The sequence below is a fragment of the Mandrillus leucophaeus genome, unplaced genomic scaffold (genome assembly GCF_000951045.1).
Source record: "Mandrillus leucophaeus isolate KB7577 unplaced genomic scaffold, Mleu.le_1.0 Scaffold118, whole genome shotgun sequence".
NCBI classification, from domain to species: Eukaryota; Metazoa; Chordata; class Mammalia; order Primates; family Cercopithecidae; genus Mandrillus; species Mandrillus leucophaeus.
In genome coordinates this window covers 1,104,469-1,121,302 of record NW_012100098.1, presented here as the reverse complement: position 1 = coordinate 1,121,302, position 16,834 = coordinate 1,104,469, and the positions used below count along the sequence as shown (strand labels likewise).

At 47.9% G+C, this 16,834-nt stretch overlaps 1 protein-coding gene across 1 annotated transcript; it reads right to left on the bottom strand.

Moving 5' to 3' along the window:
• Positions 1 to 8,757: 8,757 nt before the first annotated feature.
• KRT84 (keratin 84, type II) lies at positions 8,758 to 16,580 on the bottom strand. Its single transcript, XM_012002196.1, has 9 exons — positions 15,974 to 16,580; positions 14,514 to 14,722; positions 13,929 to 13,989; positions 13,367 to 13,462; positions 12,292 to 12,456; positions 12,008 to 12,133; positions 11,289 to 11,509; positions 10,799 to 10,830; positions 8,758 to 9,326 (listed from the first exon to the last, which is right to left on the bottom strand). The coding sequence occupies exons 1-9, from the start codon at positions 16,517 to 16,519 to the stop codon at positions 8,980 to 8,982; spliced, it is 1,803 nt and encodes a 600-aa protein (XP_011857586.1). The 5' UTR covers positions 16,520 to 16,580; the 3' UTR covers positions 8,758 to 8,979.
• Positions 16,581 to 16,834: the final 254 nt, after the last annotated feature.

Genomic DNA, 16,834 nt, shown 5'->3' with positions numbered 1-16,834 from the left:
TCCAGGACCAGCAGGTCTGTCCAGCCCAAGGGTGTGAGCCCCTTCAAGGGTGTGCGGGAGTGAGACAGGCCCACCCTGCCCACAGGAAGGTGCTCGTGCGTGCTGGGTGAAGCTTGCATCACTGCTGATGGCAGTGCTGAGCCCAGGGCTGGGGCTGGGGGCCGCCCAGGACGCTGTCCAGGGGGAGCTTCGGATTGGAGAAGCTGGGCTGAGGGCAAAGACTTGAGGGGAGCAGATTCCTTACAGGGCTGGTCCCAGGTGGTCCAGGGCCAGGGAGCAAGTCAGATCAGGTGGATCTGGCACAGCTGCCCCGGAAGGGCCTGGGCCTTTGCTTATGGTTCTACCCAGGGAGGACACAGATAACACATAGCCTCGTGCCTGCCTCTAGCCATCACCCAACCACCCTGCTCAGTGGAACAAGTTGCTGCCCTGAGAGTCAGGATCTTTTGAGGGCTGGGAGCCCCATCTCCTTTCAGTGTCTCATCCTCATTTACTGTACCCTCATTCACCTGTGCCCTATTGCACCCCTCTCCCTTCCACCAACCTTCTCCCTGTCACACCTTGGCCTGGAATGTCTCAGAACAGCTGCCTCTCCCAGGAAAGTTTTGTGAGATCATCAGGGGGAGGCTGTGATTTCTCCTCCCTGCTGGCTTATAAATGCCCTCTCTGGGACTCCCCAGGTAACTCCATACTTCTACACCCTCTTGTCCTAAGGACTGTCACTCATCACCTCCTTTGGCCCTGTCCCCTCTTGCTCCCTGCACCTTTTGAAGGCCCCATCTAGTTTCGGGAATCTGAAGAGTCCATAACCCTCCCATAATGTAAAGAGCTCCCAAGAGGCTGCTTCTTCCAGAAAGTCTTCAGGAACTCCTTGGGCAGAGAAGTTCTTTACCCTGGAGGTCCAGGCAACCTCTGAGACCTCCTGTGAATCTGCTCCGCTCCAGGGTACATATTCTGGGGTTTTCTCAGAGGTCTCACTGCTCCCACCTCAGCCCCACCCTCAGGCGGTGCTTTTTACCTGAGCTGGGATGCTCCCTGGGGCAGCCGACTCTCCCTGACCCCAGAGGCCCACTACCTTCCTTCCCTTCTGCTTTTTCTACTGTGCTAAAATCCCCTCCTTCTAAGAAGAATTCCTGGATTTGTCCAAAGACAGTAGGGTGCTGACATCTTCCCCATCCTGCACTGTCTGTCCTTAGGACTGCCTGTCCGTCCTCCCAGTTTTGTGTTTGTCTGCCTGGGCTCTTGTGGGCTGTCTTCCCATCCCTCCTAGTGGGCTGTCTTCCCATCCCTCCTAGTGGGCTGTCTTCCCATCCCTCCTAGTGGGCTGGTCCTCCTCAGTCAATCCTGATGGGCTCCCCATGGACAAGGCCTGCACAGCTGATTCAAGTTGGGTACTGCCCTTTGCCTCTGCTGGCCACAGTTTTATTATGCATCCAAGGCTGTGCCACTGCAGCTGCTGAGATGCAGCTCTTGGAGGGTCTTCTTAGCCCTCTTTCCCTCTCTTTGGCTTTCACAAGACTTGGGCATGATTCAGGGACTCTAAGTGAGAGAAGGGAGGGTCAGAGCAACTCTACGCTCTCCAGTGTGTGGTGACAGGGTTCTGTGCCCAACTGACGCGGCTACTCCCTGGCCTGCTCCACAGGAACTCCAAGAAACTCCCTTCTCCTCCTGAACTCTGTGCATGTGCCTTCCTATTGGCAGCATTCCCTGGTGCTTTGCTGTTTTCCATGGTTACTCAGCGTCAGAGCAGAGGCTCAGTCATTACAGAGCCTCTGATTTCAGGAATGGACTGCATGAATAGTTTTGAAATTTTTTTTATTTCTTTTCTTTCTTTTAGGCAGTTGAGCCATCTTCCAAATCCTAGGAGGAAAACAGCTATGTAAAGCCGTGTATCTACTTATGTAGTTGTAGAATAGATAAGATTGACATGCTGGTCTCCCTGTTTGCCCCTGGCCCTCCAACTCCATTCTCAACACAGGAGAGTCAGCCCCGTAAAACGTAAGTTGGATCATGTCACTCCCCTGCTCAAACACCTAACTCCCCATTTTGCTTGGAGTCCTAATGATGGCCAACAAGGCCCTGCACTGCCTGTCTGTGTTGTGGCCTTTGTCACCGGTCTCCCTGTGTTCAGCAACCACAGTGATCTCCCACTGCTCCTGGAGCACCAGGACAGGGTGCACTCCTGACTCAGGGCCTGTGCCCTGCTGTCCCTTCCACCCAAATGCTCCCCTCTCATGCATGTGGCTTGCCCATCACCTCCTGCGGGGCTTTGCCCCAGCACTATCTCTCTGACCCTTAAAAAAATGGCAACCTGCCCTCCACCCCAGGGCACTCTCCATCCGGCATATCTTGCTCTGATCTATTTATTTTTCCATCACACCTAACACACTCCAGAATTTACTTATTTATTCTATTTATGGATTTTGTCTGTTTTTCCCATCATCCCAAAGTAAACTCCATAGAAGCAGAGATTTTGTCTGTTTTGTTCATTTTGTTCACCTAGAACAGTGCTGGGAATACAGTAAGTGCTCAGTAACTATTGCTGCCCGATGAATGTGTAAATGAATGGATATCTCGGATACTTTAGACATTTGAGATTTGGCAGAAAATGACAGCTTGTGGGAAGCCTTGGCCCTTGAGCCCCGAGGAGCACATGCAGTTTGAAAGCCATGGGACTAAGACCGCTCCCCGGCTCTTTCCTGCTTCAAGGTTGTGGTTTTCTGAACACCCATGGAGACAAAGAACACAGAACAGTGAAAACGGTTGTGTTGGGCTGGTGAGAAAGGAGATAGATTTCTTTTTAAAAGCTGTTACTTACTGTTTTTATGTTTGTGTCCTAATTACAAATTTGGAAAACAACAAAATGGTTTCACAAGACTCTAAGCTCCCTCCTCCCCTTGCTATATTGCACAAGCCAATCCTGCTGGTAGCCTGCTTTGAAATTCTCCTATGCCTTCTTGTCCGAAGCTGGTGGCCATAAGAGGGCAGCAAATTCCCACAACTGGCCTGGCAGCAGTTCAGTTGTGGCAGAAGCAGAGAAGGCCAGGGATCTGCCTGCAGCTAGCTCTGGTTTCCAGAGCTTTGGAAGCTGGAGACAGTCCCTGATGCTTCTGCATCCACCTGTGGTTGGTACTGGAGTGGCTGAGCTGCTGACAAAGCTATTGTTCATTGATAAAAGAGAAAAGCCACCACCACCACCACCACTGCTGAAGCAATTGCTTACCCACTGTGTGCCAGGTTGAGTGCCAAGCACCTTGGATTATCATTGTGTGTCATCCCCACATCTCTTTGAGGTAGGACATATTTTTTCCATTTTACAAATGAGGCAAGAGGCATATTGAGATTACATGATAGGCAGAACAGCACAATGGTGGTGAGCCTGGGCTCAGGAGCCAGAGATCCTGTGCTTCACCACGTATTTAACCTCTCTGGGCCTCAGTTTTGTCATCTGTCAAATGGCAAATAATAAAAGCACCTACCACCTAAGGATATTGAAAGAATAAAATGAGCTAACCTGTGAGAATTATTTGGAACACTACTCAGTTCAACATATGTTAGATATTATTGTTACCTCTCGTTAGCTTTTGTCATGCAGCCAGTAAATGGAAGACCTGGGATTGAACTCAGGTCTGCCTGTGCCCTTGTCCATGGGTTTGACCCCTATGTCATCTTTGGGAGATAACTGACATATTAATAATATTGAGTCTTCCAGTTCATGAACACAGTATACCTCTCCATTTATTTAAGTTTTCTTTGATTTCTTTCATTAATGTTTTGTAGTTTTCAGCATCCAGATCCTCACATACTTTTAAAAGGTTTATGCCTAAGTATTCATCCTTTGGAATTAAGTGGTACTACTGGAAATGATACTTCAACAATTTTTTTTAATTTCCATTGCTGGTGTATAGAAATACAATTGATTTCTGTATATTGACCTTGCATCCTGCAACCTTCCTAAAGTCACTTAGTAGCTCTAGTAGATTTTTAAAAAAAGATTTCTTAGAATTTTCTATACAGAAACTGATGACTTCTGAGCTGTATTTCTTGCTTTCCAACCTCTCTCTATATATTTTTTCCTCTGAGGAAAATAATAAAACTTTATTGAAAAATTTAGCCAAAAGGAGTACTAGTCTATGTCCTCAGATTGGAAGAGTCAATTTTTTTTTTTTAATTATACTTTATGTTCTAGGGTACATGGGCACAACCTGCAGGTTTGTTACATATGTATACATGTGCCATGTTGGTGTGCTGCACCCATTAACTCGTCATTTACATTAGGTATATCTCCTAATAATTAGGTATGTCTCCCTTCCCCCTACCTCACAACAGGCCCCAGTGTATGATGTTCCCCTTCCTGTGTCCAAGTGTTCTCATTGTTTAGTTCCCACCTATGAGTGAGAACATGTGGTGTTTGGTTTTCTGTTTTTGTGATAGTTTGCTCAGAATGATGGTTTCCAGCTGCATCCATGTCCCTACAAGGGGGACTCATCCATGTCCCTACAAAGGGTGAACTCATAGTATTCCATGGTGTATATGTACCACATTTTCTTAATCCAGTCTATCATTGATGGACATTTGGGTTGGTTCCAAGTTTTTGCTATTGTGAATAGTGCCACAATAAACATACATGTGCATGTGTCTTTATAGCAGCATGATTTATAATCCTTTGGGTATGTACCCAGTAATGGAATGGCTGGATCAAATGGTATTTCTAGTTTTAGATTCTCGAGAAATCGCCACACTGTCTTCCGCAATGTCCAACCTGTATATTTTTGCCTTAGTTCAATGGCCAGGACAGCTTTTACAATACTAAGAGTGGTGTAAGCAGACTTCTTTATCTTGTATCTAATCTTAGAGAGAAAGCATTCAGTCTTTTACCATTAAGTATGCTGTCAGCTGTAGGTTTTTTTTTTTTTTTTTTTTTTTCAGATTCCATTTGCCAAGCTAAGGAAGTCCCCTTCAATTTCTAGTTTGCTGAGAGTTCTCTCTCTTTTAAGCCAAGAATGGATGTTAAATTTTGTCAAATGCTTTTTCTGCATCTATCAAGATAATTATATTGTTTCTTCTATTTAGTCTGTTGATATCATGAATTACATTAATAGACTTCTGAAAGTTGAAACAGCCTTGCATTCCCAGGCTAAACTCTCATTGGTTATGATATACTATCCTTTCATTTGTTACTGTGCTTACTTTACTAATGCCTTGCTGAATATTTTTTCATTTCTGTTCATTAAGGATACTAGTTTATAGCTTTCTTTTCTTATAATGTTACTTGGTTTTGGTATCAGGGTAATGCTAGTCTCAAGAGGAATTGAGACGTTTTCCCTCCTCTTACGTTTTCTGGAAGAGTCTGGGTTGAATTCTTCCTTAAATGTTGGTAGAATTCACAAGTGAAAATGCTTAGGTCTGAATTCTTCTTTGTGGGAAGGTTTAAAACTGTACATTCAGTGCAGACATACTAGATGTAGAGTTATTCAGGCAGGACTGGCTACATAATTTACAATGTCTATCTTGGTGAATGTTCCCTGTTGTCACTTGAAAAGAATGTGTATTTTTCTGTTTGAGGTGGTGTGCTGTATAAATGTCAATTAAATGAGGTTGATTGATAGTGACACAAATTACCAAAGACAGTGACAGTAGCCATTAAACTTTCCTTCTGTTAATTTGTCTTTTGTTATTTTAATTCACAGACTCCAAGCACTAAAACTAAGTGGGTAAAGGAAAGCTTTTTCTCCCTGACAGTGTGTTTCAACCATTTATGCTATATGTAATTATTAATATTGTTTTATTTGAGTTCTGTGATCTTATTATTTGTTTTCTTTTTGGCCCTTCTGATGTATGTTTCTCTATTTCTTCTTTTTTGTCTTCTTTGGATTATTTAGATATTAAGTTTTTTTCTTTTGATCTATGACTTTAAAAACTCATTTATTATTATTATTATTATTATTATTATTATTATTGCAGAGATAGGGTCTTCTGATATTACCCAGGCTGGTCTCGAACTTCTGTGCTCAAGTGATGCTCCTGCCTCAGTCTCCTACGGTGTTGAGATTGCAGGCGTGAGCCACCACGCCTGACCTCCATTGATTTTTGAGTATATCTCTATGTATTATTTTTTAGTGGCTACTCTAGAGATACAATGTATGTAATCTACTTTTTCACAGTCTACTTAGAGGTAATATGTTATCACTTACATTTACCTTCCCCCATTTATGTGATAGTCATCATAGATATTGCATCTACATAAATTAAAACCCCACCAACAGTTATCATTTTTATTTTCAATACTCATATATTTTAAAGAACATAAAAGAAACAAAAATAAATTTTATATTTACCCAGATATTTACCGTTTCTGTTGTTCTTCCTTCATTCCTGAAATTATGTTTTCCTCTGACATCGTTTCCTTTTAGAGCAAGTCTGCAGATGGCAAATTCTCTTAGTTTTCCTTCATCTGAGAATGTCTTTCTGTTTCATTGTTGGTTTTGTTTTCTTTTTGCCTTGGCTTCTTAAGGAGGCTTTTGCTGGCTGTAGAATTCTGTGCTTACAGTCCTTCCCTGCCTCCACCGCCCTCGGCACTTTAAATGTGATGTGCCACCGTCGTCTGTCTTTCATGGTTTCTAATGAGAAATCTACGATAATTTGAACTGTTATTCTCCTGTATGTAATGTATTATTTTTCTCTAGCTTAAAAAAAAACTTTTTAAACATCTTATTTTCTCTTTATTCTTCAGATTGGATAATTTCTATTGATCTGTCTTCAAGTTATTGACTCTCCTTTGTCTACTTCTTTTTTTTTATGGGCCCATCAATGACTTTTAAAATAACAAATACTAAAATTGCCCCCAAGGGATGTGTGTGACTTTGCACATAGAAGATGAAGTGGGAAGTCATGAGCTCCTGGAAGCAGGAGGGCTAGTGGCTGGTGACCCCACCATCAGGCAGGGCCTAAGGCTGTGAGCAAGGCAACCTCTACATCCTCAGAGTGCTGGCTGGGGTCTTGGCAATGCAGAACATACAAAAATGCGAGACGTGCTTCCTGCTCCCTCAGAAGAACTGTCTTGGAGTGAGGCTGACCAGAAAACCATTCCTACTATGAGACATGCACCCCAATGGAGCTGTGCTGTTCATGACTGTGCCTTGGCTGACTCCTGTCACCACCTGATGCTATGTCTTGCACTCTGTGCTATAGTCATGGTCAATTTCAACTCCAGGCAAATTGTCAAGCTTCTGCTCTCTCCAGTGTCTGGGTTTTTGCACATGCTGTTGTTGCCTCTGCTTGGGACACTTCTTCCTTCTTAGTATGGCTATTTCATCATCCTTCACATCTCTGCTGGGACATTATATCCTTCAGGAAGTGTTTAGTGATGCCCCAAGTCTGGGCTGGGCCTCTTGTTTGGGTAGTACAGCATGAGTTCTACTCATAATACAGTACTTAACATATTGAGTCAAGTGCTTGTGCACTTGTCCATCTATCAGACAGGACTGTAAGCTCTTCGAGGGTTGGGATTGAATCTTGTCCATTACCATTTTCCCAGCATCATGCCTGGTACATGGTAGACACTTCTCAAATGTTTATTGGATGAACAGACAAAAGATGAGAGGTGGGCAGTGGGCTGTGTGGAGGGGATGGCTGGGGGTGGAAGTCTATGGGCAGATCACATAGGGCTTGTATGCCATGTTAAGGAGCTTGGGCTATTTCTGGGAGGCAGTGGGGAGCTACTGAGGGATATGAGCTGGAGGGAACCACAGTCAGTTTTTTATGTGAGAAAGGCCTTTCGAGCAGCATTGTGATGAATGAGTTGGATGGAGACACGAGTGGGAACAGAAAGACCAGGAAGGACCTATAATGAACTGGGGGAACTGAGGGTGGGTGAGACCTGGGAAACTACAGATGGAAGGGTTCACTTTGGTCATGGGAGGGTGCCTCTGGGCACAAGGCTATTCCCGGTGGTGGGGGGAAGTGGGCAGTGGGCTGGCTGGCACTTGTTTTTGGAGCCTTTGCTACCTCTCCTATGCCCTGCAGAACTGTGAGTCCCTCCAGGGAAGGGCCTGGGCCCTCTTTCCTCAGTGTCTTCCCTGTGCCCAGGACACCAGTCTTTGCCCCACCTCAGCTTGGCGGGCTGTGATCTGGTGGGGTCTAGGGGGCAACTCCCCCAACCCCAGTGTGATCCAGAAGGAGAGGCCAGAGTCCCTACGAGATGAGCTTGGCAAGTTTATTGAAAACCCAGGAACACAAAGAGCAGCGCACACAGGCAGCCCACCCCACCCAGCCCCCAGGCCTCCTTGGAGCTTGCAGACACAACCCTGCAGTGGACAGGGCTGGGCCTCACACCATGTGCAGGGGCAGGAGTACGGGGAGCATTGCAGAGCCCGCCTGTCCACCTGCACCCCACCTCGTGGACTTGCATGCTGGAGTTACACCAACAACACAGGAAGAGAAACAGCAGGTCAGAAGCCACTGGGAGAAGAGCCATCTCGGGGCTTAGGGAGCCTGGGGCCACCAAAGACTGGGATCCCCTGGATCAGGGAGAGAAGGAAAGAACCTTTTCCTACCAGGGAAAGGAAGAGGAAGGAAGTGAAGGATGTGGACTTAAGGATGCCTGCGGTGTGAACAGTCAACTCCAAATTAACCCGAAGCCACGGGTGGTGAGGGCACTGGGTGGATTGTTGTTATGGCACTGAATGTGCCTTTCTCCAGGCTGTCGCTGACAGGGAGAGAAGTGATCCAAAGGAAAGAAACTGGGAAGCAGGGAGAAGCCAGCTTGGCTGGAACTGCTAATGGAGCATCTACATGGCAGAAAAATCCTCCAAGAGGACATGGTGCCAGGCAGAACAGCCGGGGGAGAGATAAGGGGTGGCTTCCTGGCAGGAAAGAGAGCTGGAGACCCTCAAGCCCAGAGCCCATGAACCCTGGGGGCAGAAGCGGGAGCCTTGGAGCTGCTGCTTCTCTGGGCAGCAGCTGTCTGGGGCTGGGCTCTCAGTACTTGGTCCGGCGGGAGGTGGTGGTGGATACGAAGTGGACGCTGGAGCTGCGGCCGCCACTGCAGCTGCTGAAGCCCCCCTGGGTGGGCAGGGGGCAGGGGACGCTGGGGACGCAGGCCTCGCTGATGAGCATGGAGCCACTCCTGGTACCAGTGCTCAGCAGGTCCCCAGTGGCCGGGGCGACCTGGGCTCCACTCAGGTTCGGGCCGCAGGAAGGCAGGACACCACTGGTGGCACAGACGCTGCTGCTGCCTGAGAAGGTGACCCCGCTGCGGGAGAGGGTGGAGCTGGCAACCAAAGGCTCAGGCCCGCACATCAGGCCTCCCCGGGAGCTGCTGACGGCTGTGGAGAAAGAAAGCATCAGGCAAGCTGCCAACACCAGGGCCCTCCACCTCCATGCTACCCCTGGGCTGCACCTCCAGGTCTGGTGGGGAGGGAGTTGGGGCAGGGTTGTGGCATCTGGAGAAGTGGTCCCTATTGTCTACACAGTCCGTATACACTTTTTCCCTCTCTTGTCTGGATGGCTCAAAGACTGTGACTACATTAAAATCAAACATCCAGATTAAAATGATGAATTCGTCCAATTCCCCAGATGTTTGCATACATCCATAAGTTGACTCATTTATATATGGCTAACGTCAAATTGGGTTGTGAGATGTAGGTAGTGAGCTGGATTATCCAGACAGCTGGAGCAATAGCTTCCATAAAGCCATGGGCCTTTTATCTTCCGGTTGTATTATGCCGCTTGGTGGTCTCCACATTTCCCCTAGCCCAGCACACAGGAAACTCCTCCAACACTAGTCCCTTGTCACTTCTCTCCTGACCGACTGGTGTCTGTGCTCTGTAGCCCTCTGCTCTCCTCTGGACACACCTCCATACCTCAGGACTCAAATCCAACGAAACCTTGCTAGACCAGCCCCATCCAGGGAGGGGCACACTCTTTCCTGTCCTTTCTTCTTTCCCATAATCCTTCCTGCCATCCACGAAGTTCACTCAGGCTTGACCTCCTGCAGAAAGCCATTGCCTGCAGCTTCCCCTGCTCACTCCCCGCCTCCGTGGGAGTGGGAAGGGACACTCTCTTCCAAGTACATGTAGCTCTGACTGTCTGACCCACCCAGTTTAGCACTTGGTTCCACTACACGTCAGTGTTCATTTGTGTTTTTGGAGTCAGAAATCTGGGTTTGAAATCTGGTTCACCTTATGAGTTCTGGCAAATCATGTACTTTCTCTGAGTGGGCAAAACAGGGATGCCAATATCTGCTCTTCTCCCCAGGGATCCTTCCAGGGTTAGGTTGACCACCATCAACCTAGGTGATGAGCTAGGACTCATCTTCTCAAGAAGATTCTATTTCTAGAGAGCAGGGGCTGGGTCTTGCCTTGCCAGTGTCCCCAGCCTGCCGTGCCCAAAGCATGCAGGGCATCGATGGTGGGGAGATTTCCATTCGGCCTTGTTGCATTCCTTGCCATCAGGGGATGAGAGTCTCCCTTGGCAGAGGCCTTCCCATTCCTTCTAAGTCCCCTAGATATTTCCCTTGAAGGACAAGGCCACTCAAAGCAAAAATGCTGGCTGTCCTCCACTTTGGAGGCCTTGCAAACCTTTGTGAATGTTTCGCTCTGGAGAAGGCAGGCTCTGGGGAGATCTCAGACCTCACCTAAGAAGGTGCTCCCTGTCCAGGGCTGGATGGTCCCAGCTCCCCTGACTGTCGTGGTTAGACCGGCCATCTAGGATGCCTCCTGACCCCAGTGTGGGCCTGAGTTTAAAGGAAGTTTAAAGAGGAGAGAAATGTGTGAAGAGGAAAAAACAAGTTTCTTACATATGTTTACCGGTCCAACACCTTCACAGAGCCTGGAAAGGGAAAGAAACAAATCATTTCACATGCACTATTGTTTACTGAAAACCTCTTTGCCATAAAAAGGGCTTTCTTGTCTGAGCAGATCTGTGGAGCAGTGGGTCTCACTCCTGGTTATACACACATCTGGGGAGTGCTGAAAAACTACATGTTCTTAGACCCTATCTCAAAACCATTAAATTAAAATACTTAAGGAAATTTATCATTAGTAGTAATTTTAGCAAAATTTCTAATGATTCTAGTGAAGCTTGTCTAGACTTGCATTTGAGAGTCACAGATCTAGAGCCTTCTTCTAACTCCCTGACAAGGGCAATGCAACTAATGTTTGCAGAGAAGCTATTGTCATCTTTAAAGACTAAGTATGTCTGCAGTTCTTCACTGTCCCCTTCTCTTCCTTAATCTTTCTAGATGCCTCAGTCTGACTTCACTCTCCTGCTGGACTGAGAGCACTCACCGGCTCTCCTCGCCCTCCAGCAGGCGCCTGTAGGTGGCGATCTCGATGTCCAGGCCCAGCTTGGCATTCATCAGCTCCTGGTACTCGCGCAGCTGCCGCGCCATGTCCTGCTTGGCCTGCTGCAGGGCACACTCCAGGTCTGCCAGCTTGCATTTGGCGTCATTGAGGGTCGCCTCGCCCTGCCGCTCGGCCTCGGCCACTGCAGCCTCCAACTTGGCACGCTGCAGGAAAGGCAGTTTGCAGGTAGGCTTCGGCAGTGCCAGGGCATCCCCAGGTTGGGTTAGAAACACTGCCCCTCTTAGTAGGAACATAGCCTGGGGCCAAGGCAGGGAGGGACCCCGTGGTGGCTGCTTTCCAGGGCACTGGAGATCCTGTAGTTTGATGTCACTATGGGGTAGGGCATTGCTCTTTTGTTTCCATCACCACTGACTTTGTCCCTCCTGATTTCAGCTGCTCCAGAGCCATGGCATCTAGAGGGTAATCTTACTCTTTCTGTACCACCTTCCCTGCTGGGTCTGCCCTAGGCCTTTACTTCTGTGTGGGAAGCTCTCCTTCCCTTCCATATTTTTATCCTCCAGAAAGCCTTCCTGAACTGGTCCCTCCATTCCTTGGTTTCTGGATCTTGATGGTCTCCCTTACCTCATTAGACTTGGGGGTTTCCAAAACCTGAGGCCCTGGTTCTCCCTCATCTGAGGCTTTCCCTCCTTTCCTTTGCCCACCTGAGCCTTGGTGTGCTCAATCTCTGCCTTCAGCCTCTGGATCAGGCGGGTCAGTTCGTTGATCTCGTTCCGTGTGTTGCGCAGGTTGTCACAGTGTTGGCCAGCTGTCACCTGCATCTCTTCATACTGGGGAGAGGGGAAGGTATTTTGAGGGTTCAAAGGTCAGGTCAAGATCACAGCCCCCACTGAGTTGGGGGCCTCTAAACCTCCCTGGGCCCGCTCTATTATATATGAGTCTTATCCCCAGAGCTGCCTCCATCCCTTCCCCAGCCTCCACTGCCCACCTTGGTCTGGTACCAGGCCTCAGCATCAGCCCGGCTGCGCCTGGCCACCTCCTCATACTGGGCCTTGACCTCAGCGATGATCCCGTCAAGGTCCAGGTCACGGCTGTTGTCCATCTTCACAATGACCGATGTCTCTGAGATGTGTGACTGCAGCAACTGGATTTCCTGTGTTGGAGGATTGGGGAGATAGATGTGCTTAGAGTCTCATTTAGTAGCTGGGACTCTGCCACAGGGTGCCCAGGAAGTGGTGTCATGGGCAGAGAGCATCACTTATTGGTTCGTAAAAAGGCAAGACCATCTAAATTGATGATAAAGAAAAAGACATGCCTGAGAACCATCTCAGGCTGACTTTAGAACTCTTGTGATCTACTCAGAGACATCCCTTTAACACACTACTTTGCTCAGTGAGTATTAAAGCCATGGGGACCTAAAAACATGGTGGAAGAAAGTGGGAGCTTTTCTAGGGCTTAGATTTTCTTAGATTATCTGCAAAGTGCCTGGGCTGGTCACAGACCATTGAGACCTGACAATATTTTAGCACATGGTGGTCTAGGAATTCCTATATCCCAAGCCCTTAATAGAAGAACCAAGGGGCTTGGGACTGGCCTGCAAATAGAATTCCAGAGGAGGCTTTCCTCAGCCTCTTCACTTAGAGCTAGCAATTCAGCTCTGGCTGGGCCTATACCAGACTGGACAGATTGCTTATGAAGCAAAAGACAGCTGGTTTGGTTAATTAGGTCAAACACATTTTTTCTCACTTCTCCTGGCAAATCAATTTTTCAGTCTTCTGGTCAGTACACAGGAAGTGACATTTCTAGATCTCAGTCTTTAAATTGGCAAATAAGGAGTTGGATCATAGATCCAAGGAGTTTGACCTGCATCCGACTGCTGAAAAGCCTGCTCACCTTCCCTTCCCCATTTGAGGATATATTGGCATATACAGCATACAGATTTGAGTGAGAGGAAAGCTATATTATAGTAAATGTTTGAAAATATGCTAGCCCAGACTAAGCCCTCGGGGAGTCTGGGCCAAGCATTGATCTCCTTGGGTGCCCTAGAGAAGATGAGTCCTCACCTCCATGTAAAGGGTTTTTAGAAAGTCAATTTCCTGAGTTAGGGTATCCACATTGGCCTCGAGATCAGACTTATTCATGAAAGCTGCATCCACATCCTGTATAAAAGAGAGAAGGATAAATACTCATCGCCTGGCCACTGTTTCACCTTCCCACCCGGGTCTGGAGATGGGGGCAAAGAGGCAGCCACTTCCCACAGATGGTAAGGTCGCTGCATAGAAGTGAAGCTCAGTGACTTTTACTCTTTTCCCTATTATAATGCCAACATTTCCCCAAGGGCTGCTGGACATTTTCTGATGTTCAGTTAGAGGCAAAGAAAATCTAGACAATCCAAGATACTTAGGTCATCTTTTCATACCTCTGCTCACATGTGACCCAATCCTAAAGAATCTGAGGCTGAACCTGAACTTTGTAGGAAATCTCTTGTTATCTCTGAGGTTCCACTGTCTTGGTGGTGTGAGTAGTCCCAGACTCCACAGGGCTGCCTTGGCAGTTTCCTGGGGCGTCTTGAGAACATTTGCTAGTCCAGAGGAGACTGTGGGCAGGGCTGTGGTTATCCCTTACCTTCTTCAGAGCCACAAACTCATTCTCAGCATTGGCCCGACATACCACTTCCTCTTCATACCTGATGACAAAAGTTAAGAGGGCGAGTTCTTGCTCTGAACTGAGAGGCAGTTACTCCCAACTCCCCAGTGAACCTCTCAAGACCTCTCAGTTCATGCAGGAGCACGGTTCCCTACTGCTATCTGAATGCTATAACATCGTCTCCTCTGTCTCATCTTCATGACCTTTCATAAGCCAGTGCCTCTCAGTTTCTCCAAAGCCATTCCACTTTCTTAACATGGGTTTGGGATCTGAAAACTTGGTCTATTGCTTTGTTCCTCTGATAGAAATGATGTAGGATCATTGCACTTGACTATAGAGCAAGTAGGGCCCAACTGAAAAAGATGCTAAACATGGGCACCGTTTTCCTCAGCAGGGCCTCCTCCTCTCTGTTCACATATCACTACCCCCAACCCCTGTCCCCAGGCTTGATGTGGTAACCAGCATTCAACCCTGATCCTTCCAGCTGCTCTCATCTGAGCTTGGCAGCTGATTCTGGGGCAGCCCAGGCCTGTCATTGGTCTGTGCAGCTCAGATGTCACTCACTTCTTCTTGAAGCCCTCAAGGACATCCTGCAGGTGGTTCCTCTCAGCCTGGAGCCGGGCCTGGTCGCTGACCAGCGCCTCCAACTGCCTCCTCAGGTTGGTGATGTAGCTCTCAAAGAGTGGCTCCAGGTTGCTCCTGACACATTTCTGCTCTTGGAGGAAGCTCCACTTGGTCTCTAGGAGCTTATTCTGCTGCTCTAGGAACCGCACCTAAATCCACAGGGCACAGAAGTGGCATTTGAAGTGCTTGGTAGGGTTCATGCCTTGGCCAAGCTCTTGAGATGGCCAGCGATGACTTGACCACGTGTCGACAGGGTTCTCTCCTCTGCTGACTTTCATTCCTCCACTAACTCAGCAGAAGCTGGAAGGGCAGGTTGTGACTCCCTCCTTGTGCTCAGTTAGGCCTAGTTACCAATATGGGGTTTTGAACCGTAGCACTTCAGTACCATTCCCCTATCTAGCCTCTAAGAAAGGGATACACCTGTACATCAGGAAGTTGGAAGAGTTGGTTCTATTTAAGCTGGAGTTTTCCTATATCTGAAAACTGATGCCAGGCATCCCTGGCAGAGAATGAGGAGCAGAGTAAAAACTACATTTGGGGTGGGATATGGTACTAGAAGGTGGGAATTCTCAGATTGTAAGTCCTATCCAACATCTCAGATACTCCATTGGCTGAGATGTGTAAAGCTGGAAGATAACTTATAGATCCTTTACCCCAGCCTCTCATTTTAGAGAGGAAGAACCCAAAACTCACAGAGGTTCTTCTCCATTCTCAGACATAACCATTCCATCTCCACATAGACATGGTGTGTGGGCTGTCAGTTCTTCTGGGTTATCCTCATCACTGTTCCCACTTATCTCCCTGGAGACCAGTGACTACCAGTGGTCATTCCCTACAATTTCCCTGAATCTAGGCAACATGGCCAAATTTTGATACCCCATGAGGGGGTATGAATTCTTCTTCTTTTTTTTTAATTACTCAACTCCATTCTCTACTTTTCTAAGCCTGAACAGATGAGGCCACTCAGCCTCAGAAACTATGAAAACTTCATAAGGAACAAAAGAATCTCAAAGAATAAAACCTCTTAAACATATACCAGCCAACACCTGGCTAAAGTCCCAGTGTTTCCGGTCTGTTTCAGAGACATTTCTAAGTGACCAGATGGAACATCTTAGTTTGTCGAGATGCCCTCGAGTTTGGCTGGATGCTCCTCTGTCCTCCAGAAGATGTCACCACTGTCTGAGTCTATCCCACCATGCAGCACGTCCTCTGGCTTGGCCTTGCTCTGCAGCAGAGCAACCCAGAAAGCGCACCACAATGCCTGAGGTAGGCACTTGAAAGATCTGAGGTCAAGGTCAAGTCCCCAGAACTGGGCCAGTAGTTCTTTTTAAAGGAAAGGGCACTCTAGTGCATTTTGGCTGTCATATTCCTAGACCCAGAGATTCAGCTATCATAGGTACCTTGTCAATGAAGGAGGCAAACTTGTTGTTAAGGGTCTTGATTTGCTCCTTCTCATCCTTCTTCACCCTCTGGGCATTGGGGTCAATCTCCAGGTTGAGGGGGGTCAGCAGGCTCTTGTTCACAGTCACAGCTGTGATAGATGGGGCTGCTGGGACTCCAACTCCTCCAACTCTGTAGCCAAAGCCAGGGCCACCAAAGCCATAGCCAATGCCATTGCCAGCTCCAAAGCCCAGACCAACACAGCTGCCAGCCCCAGGCCCCAGACCAACACCTCTCCCATCACCAAAACCCATCCCACAGCCAGCACCAAAGCCGACTCCACAGCGGACAGGCCGAGGGCCAACAGCTGCTCTCCGGGGTGAGTACGATCCAAAGGTGATGACGCTCCGACTACCAAAGCTTCCAAGGCCCCGGAAGCTGGGCCCACTCCAGCAGGAGACAGAGTTGGCCCGGAAGCGGTTCAGGTTCTGCGGTGTCATTGCTGAGCAAGAGCTGAAGTTGCCCACCCGGTGACCAGAGCTGACTCGGTAGGAGCGGCAAGACATGGTGGCTTCCTGGTTGGGAGCGAAAGAGCGAGTGTAGAATGGGCAAGCTGGAGCTGGGAGTCCCTCTGAGGCCAGTGGATCCCTTGCACTGCTTTTATGCATATGGTGATCTGAGGCTTGGCCCCATAAAAACGAAAAAATCCATTTGCAGGCATTTATGAGCTTGGGTAGTTAGCAGAAACTCTTCATGCCTATAACCTCCTTGACAATGAGTTAACTCAGACACACCTAGTCTCATCGGGATGAGGACTGTAACAGCAAACCAATAAACATTAAAAACACATAAACACATAGACATTAAAGTCCTATTTTTCC